The sequence below is a fragment of the Corticium candelabrum genome, chromosome 19, assembly GCF_963422355.1.
Source record: "Corticium candelabrum chromosome 19, ooCorCand1.1, whole genome shotgun sequence".
Taxonomy (NCBI): domain Eukaryota; kingdom Metazoa; phylum Porifera; class Homoscleromorpha; order Homosclerophorida; family Plakinidae; genus Corticium; species Corticium candelabrum.
Genome location: NC_085103.1, coordinates 6,035,609 through 6,048,108, shown reverse-complemented (window position 1 = coordinate 6,048,108; position 12,500 = coordinate 6,035,609). Strand labels below are relative to the sequence as shown.

The 12,500-nt window shown below is 42.3% G+C and overlaps 2 protein-coding genes across 2 annotated transcripts in view; one reads left to right on the top strand and one right to left on the bottom strand.

Annotated features, from left to right (window-relative positions):
• The window catches only part of LOC134194450 (MAM and LDL-receptor class A domain-containing protein 2-like), a 41,228-nt gene that overhangs the window by 24,606 nt on the left and 4,122 nt on the right, over positions 1-12,500 (top strand). Inside the window, exons 27-32 of the mRNA XM_062663371.1 lie at positions 575-1,057; positions 1,352-1,471; positions 1,719-1,868; positions 2,017-2,165; positions 2,729-3,071; positions 12,356-12,500. The exon at positions 12,356-12,500 is cut by the window's right edge and continues 5 nt beyond it. Coding sequence (XP_062519355.1) covers positions 575-1,057; positions 1,352-1,471; positions 1,719-1,868; positions 2,017-2,165; positions 2,729-3,071; positions 12,356-12,500 — 1,390 coding nt within the window. The remainder of the gene's footprint in view (positions 1-574; positions 1,058-1,351; positions 1,472-1,718; positions 1,869-2,016; positions 2,166-2,728; positions 3,072-12,355) is intronic.
• On the bottom strand, positions 6,902-8,668 carry LOC134195206 (uncharacterized). Its single transcript, XM_062664205.1, has one exon. It carries the CDS (start codon positions 8,666-8,668, stop codon positions 6,902-6,904), a length of 1,767 nt encoding a protein of 588 aa, XP_062520189.1.

Sequence of the window (12,500 nt, the reverse complement as noted above, 5' to 3'; positions counted from 1 at the left end):
TATTGTACTGGAGGAATGCATCTCACAATACACGTTTGAACTCATTTATTTGATAAATGAGGAGCAACTCACTACTACCTGACCATCGCACTTAACAATAATGCAGCGCCAAAAAAAGTAATAGTCAAAGCTCTAACAAGTAATGTACAACTAAAATAACTAAACTACGATAAACAGAACTAGAGATTGTTTCTGGCTAACCATATTTTAAAAGATTCTAGTGTATTGGAGGGATGCATCTCACAATACACTAGATTATTGTATTGGAGGGATGCATCTCACAATACACTAGATTATTGTATTGGAGGGATGCATCTCACAGTAGACTAAATTATTGTATTGGAGGGATGCAGTAGCTAAGCTTGCCGCATACTATAGATACTCCAAATAAATAATAAATAATATATTTAATCATATATTTACCTGAGGAAGTTATGCTAATCTCCTGCTCACGATAGTCTGTTTTTCCAAAGACCGGCTTGACCCTTTGCTATGCCCCTGTACACATAGAATATCTAGTTATTGAGCTTATGCATATTCATAACTTCTGTTTAACTCGTTGTGTGCTCTCTAGCTTCTCACTGTCATTTTGAATCTCTTGGCACATGCAACTGGATAAGCACCGACAATAACAAGTTTGATTGGGTTCGTCAGAGTGGCCCAACATCCTCCAAAGAAACTGGACCAAGTGTGGACCACACTCTCAGCACAGCGAAAGGACATTACATGTGTGCACAGGGAGCGTCTAGTGAATCTGGGCACCTCGCTACCTTACAGAGCACAAAACTGTCCGCAACAGGATCTGGCTGTAGTTTGACGTTCTACTATTACATGTATGGTAGCAATATTGGTTCTTTGGAGGTCAGAATAAAGAAGTCGGATGGCTCAACTGCGACGCAATGGATTCGAAACGGCGGTCATGGAAGTCAGTGGATGTATGGACGGGTTGGGATCGGATTGCAGAGCAACGTGTTTGTGCAGTTTGTTGCAACAAGAGGTCAGAATTATCAAGGTGACATCGCACTGGATGATATCCTGCTATTGAATTGCGCTCCAGGTATTGAGAGTTGGCTGTAGTAGTTTCATATATTATCGATACACACACACACACACACACACACACACACACACACACACACACACACACACACACACACACACACACACACACACACACACACACACACCACTCACACATGCACGCGCACGTGCACACACACACACACACACACACACGCACGTATGCACACACACACACGCACATGCACACACACACACACATATTTTATTTATTAATTTAAAGTATTGTTTAATTAATATTAATAAATATTATATGAGAGTCTTTTTATAGAGCCTCCTCGGCCGTGTCTGTCGGACGAATTCATCTGTACAAATCAAAAGTGTGTTAGCAGGACGCAGCAATGTGATTATACTGACGACTGTGGAGACAAATCGGATGAATCGCATTGCCGTAAGTCGACAGTATTGAGCAGCCTGCTTGCCCATGAGCTTGCCAGCATGCCGTTTCATCTTTCTGTCTGTTTATGTGTCTGTCTTCTGGATTGGCTCTATGGTGTAGCATGTGCTTTGGTTTTTTTGTCAGTAATTATAAATAATAATAATATATTATATAATATATATTAATTATTTATATTATATAATATAATATATTTACAGTGTATATATATTATGGTTCAACTTGTGATGTCTGTTTACAGCGTTTTTTGATGCCAATTGTAACTTTGAGTCAGTCTGTTCTTGGAAAAACGACGCAAGTGAAGATCAATTTGATTGGATGCCAATGTCTAGTGGCACTTCAACATTTGTAGCTGGACCACACTATGACCACACTTACCGCAACATCTCAGGTACCATAATTCACACACACACACACACACACACACACACACACACACACACACACACACACACACACACGCACACATCCGCATACACGATCGTCTTGACTAATGTTGTGTCACACTATGTGATTACATTGTTGTGTGTGTATTACAGGTCATTACATGTATATACAATCTTCTCAAGCACGTAATATTGGAGACACTGCAGAGCTAGTGAGCTCATTGATCAAGACACCAGGACAACTAGGTTGTAGCTTCCGATTCTATTATCACATGGAAGGAACAAACATTGGACCTCTGACGGTCAGTAGCCAGCCAGTCATAAGTGACATATCTACTGCTTTTTACTTCTATGTTACTGTGGAAATTGTGTTGTCACTGAGCCTAACAGTTTGTATATGTATAATATGTGTGTGCTTGAGCTATCAATGAATTATTTTAATTTTTTAACTTTTTTTTAATTTAGTAATTTTCTAAATTTTTTTATTGTGTTTTAATTTTTGTAATTTTTGTTTTTAATTTTTAAATTTTTTATTTTTGTAATTTTTTATTTTGCAATATTTTATTTTTTAAATTTATAATTTTTGACCCTTTTTAATTATGTAATTTTTTGTTTTTTTAAATCTTACCCCAAAGCCATTGTATATATAATATCATAGGCATAGGAAGGCTTCAAGGTTTGAGGGGACCCAACATTAGAATCTTGTGTAACATACATAGTGCACACGCATACACACACACACGCACACACACACACACACACACACACACACACACACCTGTTCATACATTTAACATTTTTATCTGTCTTTATATTTTGCTTCATACAAATATTTGCGATCAATCTGAGTTCTGTCATTTTACAGGTTAGCCTCCGTCACGGGTCGTCGACGACTCAACTATGGACCACGTCTGGTAGAGTAGAAGACGGTTGGACACGTCAAGAGATTCCCATTGGTACACAATCAAACTATCAGCTGATCATCCGAGGAACAAGCGGAGCTGATCACAATGACAACATTGCAGTCGATGATCTCTCATTTTCTGAGCAATGCCTTCAGCGTGGACCAACAGTTGCTGCACCTACCAATTTGTCTTGTGGCTCTCTCTTCTTCATGTGTGCGGATGAGAGTTCGTGCTTTCTGAAGAATCTAAAATGTGATGGAACGATGGACTGCAAGGACGGCAGTGACGAAACTGGCTGTCATGGTAAGTTGGAGTGTGATTTATTATTATTTAATTGTTATTTAATATTTAGTATTTGTAGCACCCTAGCTTCGTCTGCGCCAATCAGTGTCCAGTATTCGCTTACAATAAGTGACATATTCCACTTCCGCTACATATTGACCGGTCAATAAATCGGGCCGTATAACTGCCTGGGGCTACTGGTTTATCAAGATGTATATTGTTTGTGCAAGGATATCAACGCCTCAGCTGGGTGCTACAAGCTGGTTATAGACCTTCTGGCAAGTGTATAAATGAATACACCCCGCTGCGCCCATCTCGTTAGCACTCGGGCTTCGCCCTCGTGCCAACTCATGGGCAGAGCGGGGTGTTTCGTTTATACACTCGCCAGCGGTCTATAACCTATACTTATTATTGTTTATTGTTTTTATTAATTTGTTATTTATTAATTTATTTATTATTATTTATTGTTTATTTTTTATTTATTTATTTGTTATTTATTAATTTGTTTATTATAATTTATTATTATTTAATTATTATTAATTAATTAATTATTGATTGATTATTTATTTATTATTTATTTATTTATCATTTATTATTTATTTATTTATTAATAATTTATTATTTATTATTTATTTATTATTGTTTATTATTTATTGATGTATTTTTTTTTTATTATTTATTTATATTATTTATTATTTATTAATGTATGTGTCGTGCTCAACCAGATCAGTCTGGTTTGTAAAGTCTATTACAAGTACCGGAAGCAAACCCTGCTTCAGAAGTACTTAGACCATCACGGCTGTCTAGAAAGAAGACATGACTTTACGAAGGATCCGAGTAGATCCCAGAAGCACTGTTTTCTGTAAGTGCTGCAGGTTATGATGACCTGGAATAATGTCCAGCCACCGTGCAATACCTGCATGCACTGTGCCCAAAGCTCCCAAGACCACCGGAACCACCAGTGTTCGACAATGCCACATGCAGCTTATCTCCACCCTCAAGTCGCTGTACTTCGCTAACTTCTCAGCATGTTTCTTGCCAATGTTGCCATCAGCAGCACAGCTGATATCAGTAAGAAGACAAGTGTTTGTCTTCCTATTTCTGAGACAGATGTCTGGACGATTGGCTTTGAGCCTCCTGGCAGTGGGGATGGTGGTATCCCACATCATAGTAATGTCATCCGTCTCCACAAGCCTATCAGGATGATGCCGGTACCATCTGCTCTCCACTGGAACCCCAAAATGGCGACAAACATCCCAGTGAATGATGGATGCCACCTGATTGTGTTGATCAGTGTAGTCCGTCGGTGCCAAAGCACTACAGCCTGCCACAATGTGGTCGACTGTTTCCAGGCCTACACTGCACATGCGGCAAGTAGGACTGACATCACGATGTAGAATCTTGCGCTCATAGTACCGAGTCCGAAGAGCTTGGTCTTGAGCAGCAACAACCAGTCCCTCAGTTGCAGCAGGAAGATTCGCTGCCTTTAGCCATCCGTAGGTCTCTTTCATGTCCACAGGCGGTTGCTCAGTGAGACGACGATACTGCCCGTGCATAGGCTTCCCGCTTCAGGACCGCACACGAAGAGAACTGCAACACGTGCGGTAATGTCTCGCATCTGTTTCAGGTGCTTGCTCAAAGCCACCTTCAACCGAGATGGATGCATTCCTGTGTAAGCTCTGCGACTTGTCGTCTGAAGCAAGACTCCTTCGCAGCTGTGCAGTAAACCGACAAGCCATGTGCTTGATCGAGTGTGAAGATTTTCCAGAGTCACACTCCCGTATCATCTGCATGAAAGGATCAGAACTGTCAGCAAGGTAACAGTTCAGCCTCACAATACAAGATTGATATGTCGACTCAATCTGTTGTAACCCCCTACCCTCATCACTGCAAGGAGCGTACAGTTGGTCAACGTCTGCAGCAGGATGGTGGACACCGTGCATAGAGAGGAGCTTTCTGGTCCGTCGATCGAGCTGCTGCAGGTCCGTGCACCCCCAATGAATGACGCCAAAACCGTAAGTGAGAACCGGTAGTGCAAGCCCATTGATGGCTAGAATCTTGTTCCGACCATACAACTCAGTCCGGAGAACCACCTTCACTCTGCGGAAGTACTCACGACGGAGTCTCTCCCGCATCATGCTGTGCTGAATACCGTTACTCTCATCTACACCCAAGTACTTGTAGACTTGACCCGGTTCCAGACACTTGATGGTGTTCGTTTTTCCTACCGTCACTCCAGAGTTGTGTCCAGATAGCCTGCCGTTGACAAAGTGTGCAACAGCACATTTGTCCTGACCAAACTTCATCTGGATGTCATCAGACAAGGTACGAACCGTGTGCAACAACCCATCCAACTGATCAGAGTTTCTGCCATACAGCTTCAGATCATCCATGTAAAGTAGATGACTGATAAGCTGACGTTTGGCAGTCTCACCATGCCCAGTGGTCATCCGGTAGCCGTAACCGGTTCTGTTCAGCTCCTTGCTCAGAGGATTGAGAGCCATACAGAAGAGAAGTGGAGAAAGTGAGTCACCTTGGAAAATACCCCTCCTGATCTGCATAAGCCTTGTCTTGATAGTACTATTCCCGCAAGAAAGCACCATCGATGTCCTCCAACTCTTCATCACACGTGACAGGAACCTGCACAAGACTGGACTGATCTTATGCAGCTGAAGGCATTGGAGCAACCAACTGTGTGGCACGCTGTCATAGGCTTTCTGGTAGTCCACCCAAGCCATGCTCAAGCTCTTGTGCCTGGTCCTACAGTCTTCGGTAAGCAGCTTCTTGATCAACAGCTGATCCTTTGCACCAAAAGATCCCTGTCGACAACCCTTCTGCTCCGGAGCCATGAGGTTTCTCTGATCCAAATGCCCTTCAATCCTCTGCCTGATGACTGAGGTGAGGGTCTTATAGAAGACAGACAGACACGTGATAGGCCGGTAATTTTTGGCCTGGTCAGTCTTGTCATTCTTAGGAATCAGAGTAGTTATTCCTTGAGACAACCAGTCGGGTACAGAGTCTGGATTCTGAACCAGCAGGTTGTAGTTACAAGTCAGATCAGTGTGAAGACACGTGATACGCTTGACCCAGAAACCATAAACCTTGTCTGGACCAGGAGACTTGCAGTTCCCCATCCTTTTGAGACACGATGTGACCTCATTGTCTGAGATAGGTAACCACTGCTGCTCATCTTTCCGGTGCGTCTCGTCATCGGTTTGACGTCTCAGCCAGAAGGCAGACTCATTGTGATGTAAGGTGCCGTTCAGCATAAATGCCCCCGCGCACGCTACCACAGACAAACGCGGGTAATTTGAAATTGACACAACCTAATCGTCTCAAATTTGGTCCATGACTTCGCCAATCGCTAGTCTATTGAGCCAAGCAAAATCTAACGTAAAGTCTTTTCTATTCAACATTAATTCTTGCCGCAAGTCTAGAATGCGAGGTCTGAGGTTTTTCCCTATTACTTCACAGTTCGTTGCACAAACGTCTCAACATTTTGACAGGACACAGCTAGTAGGATGATTTAAAAAGTTGTAAACCCGTTTCTCCGATTTCGCTTTCGTTCTCTCACGAACAAAGCAAAAAGGGTCTACAATGGGCGTGGTCCTCGCCCTATAATTCACATATAGTCTAACGGTCAGACTAACATGCACTGCTAGGGGAATTTCCAGATCGAAAACTTCAATTCTGTAAACCAAAATTTCTATTTTCCTTTCCATTGCTTAGATAGAAAGAGTCAAACCTGCACAAAAATTCAAACCTGCATGAAAACTCACACGACACCATTCACAATCAGCAAAACCACAGAAAAGCTACAAACTCCATTCATGCACTAAATATTTATGTAACTACTTGTTCTGCAATACTCTTCTGTGGGACTTGTACACTTTTACGGCCTCTTCCACATTATGTCCAGTCACTTGTCCATCCCTGTAAGCTTGTAAATAGTCCCTAGCCTTTCTAAAAAATCTTCTGATAAGTTCAACATCAACAGTTTCCAAAGCAGGAATCATAGAATTTCGCAAACCGGTAATAGAGTAATTGCAGTAAGCCCTTTTATATTTCTTTGCATGCCCCCAGACTCTCTCAATGGGATTTAACTCACAATGATATTTCGGTAAAAATAGACAGTGATGACCTAATGACATGAGATAAGACTCGACAACTGACTTCTCATTTAAAAAATCTTCATGTTTTGACAAGACAAAAACCATATCTTCTCGTTTCAGATTTTGTACATCAACTCCTCTCTCAACTAACACCTGACGAAGTCCTTTTGGTTCCCCAGCATCATCAACAAGCTTTTGAAGTCTTCCATTGTACAAAGTATCTCTCATTTTTGGCTGTGCTCCACCGGGCCCAACATTCATCCGACTCGCAATTAAAGCATCCTTTGCCTTTGCCTTGTGGTTTGAACTCTGATCAAAAATCCACAGAATGGTGTACATATCTTTAGGATATTTGAACTCTGCTATCATTGCTGCCTGTTTGACCTGACCAATAAATTTATCATGGGTCCAGTATCCATCTCTGTTTTCCCCATATTCAATTATTTCCCTAGCTTCTTGCCTAATTGTTGGACAGGCCACCTTAGCTAATTCAAAATCTTCTGGAGAGAGCCTAAGATACCCAGAATACTCCTCTATGAAATCACTCACCATCCTCCCTGACCCTCTAGATTTTGGTTTGATAGCAACCTGATCGGGTTGGCTCCACACAAATCTCTGATCCTCATTCGACTGAAAGCTGGACTCATCGTGAAAAATGGTAACTAATATTTTGGTGGCCGATGAGTTGCCAGTTGCAACTGGTTGTTCAACACCAGCTTGAACATCATTTGGTAGGGGAGGAGGACGATGAGTAGACTCCAAGTCATGCAATGACTGCAAAAATAAGTTTCGCTCATTAACTACATCTTCCCTTTCATGGCCATCTATATAGAGCCCCTTCCTACTCGAATCAACCCTGCTAAAACCTAATTCCATCAAAAACCTCCTTGTAGTAGACAAACTAATTTTCCGTGGAAACCCAGCTGGCAGAGAAGAGTTGAGAAGAAGATTAGAGTTGACATAGTGACAAAAATCACTCAATGTCATGTTTGGTTGCCCTCTAACACACGAATGCTCTCTAGCCCACTTCATAGCCTTCCTCTTGCACTCCTCGTCATACGTTACACTAATCCTTGAATGTCTACCTCGTCCATCTTCTGAAAACTCGCCTGCATTTTCCACAAAATCCATCCGCCAACGTCGAATCGTCTTCTCATCTCGTGACACCACTCTGGCAACAGCTTCTGCGGACTGTTTTACGTTTGCTGACGTCTCCCTACGATGGAACTGAAAGAGAAGTAGCGACACCATCTTGAGATCGTCAGCTTCCAATTCTCTCATCCACTCACTGATTCTTTGCCAGCTGTCTTCTTCCGTAAAGCTGACCGAACCTTCTGGCTGTTCTCTAGACGAGGAAGCGCTGCCGTCGTCGTGTTTGTGCGTAGATCTTAGCACCTCTTCGGGGCCGCCTTCTTCTGGTGACATATCTACATTCAATTTGTGTCTTCTTGCGTTCGCCGCTTTCTCTGCCTGCAAAGAACGTTTCCTCCAACGCATAGACGCCATACCGAAGATAACAGAGTTACTTGTAACCATGCCAATAGGTAGGCAGAGCTACGACAACAACCAATCACGTTGGAGTTTTAGAATACGCCCTCTCTGCTTAGCCAATCAGCTTGCGAAGATTCTGTTTCTCTTCCTGAGCTAGTCACGTGTGCCACACCAGGATGAATAGGTAGATCTTGTGATGCCGATCACGTGAGTATGCAAATTGTGCGTGTAAGACTTAGGAATGCGAAGTTAACGCGCGCTACAATTGGGGACATTTATGCTGAACGGCACCTTACCTCAGTTTCTAGGATACCACCCCAATACTGTTTGATCTCAGACTCGGATGGCGGGGAAGTGACCCGGATAGTCTGCTTATCCAGCTCTCTGTAAAACCGTCCAGCATCTCGTTGAAACAAACCATTCTGGCGAAGTCTCTTACGATTCTTCTCCAGCCTCCTGGTCCGCTCGACCTTGGACTTAAGTTCCATTTTCAATCGATTGATGGAGACCTCACAACTCTCCGAACAGGAAATGCCCAACCGATGCCGAAGACGTCGGAGTTCATGTAACATACGAATGCCCGATGAACCCTTTCTAACCTCCAGCAACAGTGAGATTGCACGTCGAAGTGTGAGAATCTCCATATCCAGCCTTCGTCTGCATGTCGGTGTTTGAGAATTGGTTGACTTCGGCGTCTTTAAGCCCCGCCTTTTGGACACTAGCGAAGCAGCAGAGTATACCAGGTAACTGATTTCACTCATATCTGGTTCATCCTTCAACGAACTGATGATCGTGTTAAGATCACCAATAAGCTTCAGGGTTCCACTGTTCACAAAGATCCTTGGAAGGCATTGTCTCTCACAGATAGGAATTTGCCTGACTTTCTGCAACTCCTCAAGAAACTCTCGACGAAGTACAGGGTCCACAGCAGCATCACAATCAAGTGAAAGACCATCCTCCGTTTGGCAGCAGTCTGGACTGAGTTGAGATGAAGAAGTTTCCATCCTTTCTAGCCGAGAAGCTATACTAGGATGTGTAGTCATCAGATCAGAGCTCACAGAGTCATAAGGGGATGGTGATTCCCCAACAGCACTGCACTGAACTGAATCCAAAGTGTCATCTACGGATAGGATATCACCACTATCTCTTGCAGATGAGCAGTCCTTAGAGAGAACAGTGCCTGACTGAACAAGGGAGCCATCTTCCAAGTGATTAGCAAACTCATGATCCTCTTGCATCATTGACACGACAGGTTTCCCACCACGTGCAGCAGGCGCCATCCTGACTGAAGCCATGCAAGGTGACACATTGTCAAGCAAAGGCGTGACAACTGAGCTATCAGCTGATAGAGCAGAAACCACATCCAACGCCGACATCTGCACACCAAGACAAACATCAGTCGTAACAGATAACAAACCTGAGACGGGCTATCCATCCTGTGCGGCCTTGCGTTTAATCTCCTCCAACTCTGATTCAGTCAGACTTCCAGAAGTTAAGAGATATCGCTTCTGGTCTGCCAAACGCTGCTCAGAGACGTCAGTCAGAGAAGGATTTCGTTCACACCACAGCTGATGCATGGGTTTTCTGAAAGCAGAGAACTTGCATGACAACAGCACGTAGTAATAACAAAACATCACTTCCCTATTCATTTGTCGCGTCCACTTCCTTTGTCTTGTTGCATTGCCGTTCCTGTTAGCCGAAACACAAGATTTGCTAGGAACGGTGGGCATCACAGTAGTCTCGTCAGCGGGATTTGAAGCCAAATTCAAATCAGACGCCGCACGAGAGATAGTTCGACCAGTCGCCCTACGCCCAGAACTATTCCTGGTCTTCCGAACAGCTCCAGTGATTCCAGATGCCGACTTTTCGAGCCCTGTCCTGGTTTCCCGACAAGGAACGCGCTCCTCAGCTAGCTCTGAGACGAGCGATACAGCTAGACGTCCATCTTCCATCAATATCCGGGTTATATTTATTTATTTTTTATTTTTTATTTTTTATTTAGTAATTTATTATTTATTTATTTTATTATTTGTTTATTTATTATCTATTTATATATTATTTATTAATTTATGATGTATTTTTTAATTTTTTTATTTTTTATTTTTTTATTTTTTTTTATTTATTATTGGGTCGTGCTCAACCAGATCAGTCTGGTTTGTAAAGTCTATTACAAGTACCGGAAGCAAACCCTGCTTCAGAAGTACTTAGACCATCACGGCTGTCTAGAAAGAAGATATGACTTTACGAAGGATCCGAGTAGATCCCAGAAGCACTGTTTTCTGTAAGTGCTGCAGGTTATGATGACCTGGAATAATGTCCAGCCACCGTGCAATACCTGCGTGCACTATGGCTTATTATTTATTTATTATTTTATTATTATTACCCGAGGCCCGGATTTCCGGGTTGAAGGTATAGTAATCGTTTGATGACCAAGCGACCGACTGTATATAGTCGATTAGATGCAAATGAAGCTATTCCGACCAATAGACTAGAAATGGTGTCATTACCAACCAATAGACGAATGTGATGATATCATGAGGCTCCACCTCTCTTTGTTTGGTAGCTACTTCTAGGCAACAACCAGACATCTAGCTAGAGAAGCAGCACAAACAACGAGACGCCTAGCAAAGCTGCACAAAAACGAGACTTTTACATTCTTGTGAGCTGGAAAATCAGTGGTGAGCTGCTTGTGTTGCTCTACATCTGTAACATATGTTTCCCACCCACAAAACAGAACAATGATCATGCTCGTTACTTCATCACGTAAGGCGATTGAAGATTGCCAGCCGACCTAGCGTCGAGGCTCTCCGACTTGTAACATTTGGCTTGTTCTAGCACTTCAAAACAACTACATTTGTACAGTGTAACATGCATGTTTTCCCCCATTACAACAACAACCAGGCGTCTAGAGAAGCTGCACAAACAACCAGACGTCTAGATTGTTGTGAGCTGGAAAATCGGTGGCGAGCTGTTTCTTTTGCTGTACATGAGGGTTTACCACTAGAAACAATGCCTAATCGAGATACATTTGTAACGTTCATGTTTTCTCACATCTAACTTTGTTTTGGCTTTGGTGTTACCTATGCCACGCCTAAAACCGCCCATAGTGGCTCATTACGACTTCAAAAGCTGCACAAACAATCAGACGCCTAGAGAAGTTGCACATAGAACTAGACATCTAGAGAGCAAAAGTTGTAACATTATGCTTGTTCCATCAATACTGTCATCTTCTGAAAGCCCAAAACATTGGAGGTGCATGAAATCATGTTTTGTTCACTGAAAATCAGTGTTGCTTTTTTTGTTCGTATCTAACCGAAAGCTGGTTTTCGTATGTGCTCTATACTTTCGCTGTGTGTGGCGGTTAGTTGGTATTGTTTAAACCATTCTGTCATAGCACGACTAATTACCTTCAAGGTGCATACCGGTCGGGGGTTTGCAGCTTTAGTGCTTCTTCATTTAGTATTTATTAATTTATTATTTATTTATTTTTATTTTTTATTTATTTATTATTTAATTGTTATTATTATTTGTTATGTATTAATTTATTATTTATTATTTATTAGTTTATCTTCAATTGTTGATCACTCTGTGTATACTAACTGTTTGTCATCAGCTTTGATTCTGTTGCAAAATCTCGCTTCATTACATTGTTTTTGTATTGCTATGAGCTCGTGTCATCTGTTATTGTTTGTTTGTCCTAAGCTCCCAGCATAATGAACTGTGACTTCGAGGGTGGAACAACGTGTCTCTGGGCTGTTAGAACTGACGGTAATGGAACACTGTCCATACGCAACGGTTCCTCTCCTACAATTTATGGTCCGAAATCAGATCACACATTGCGAGCGCC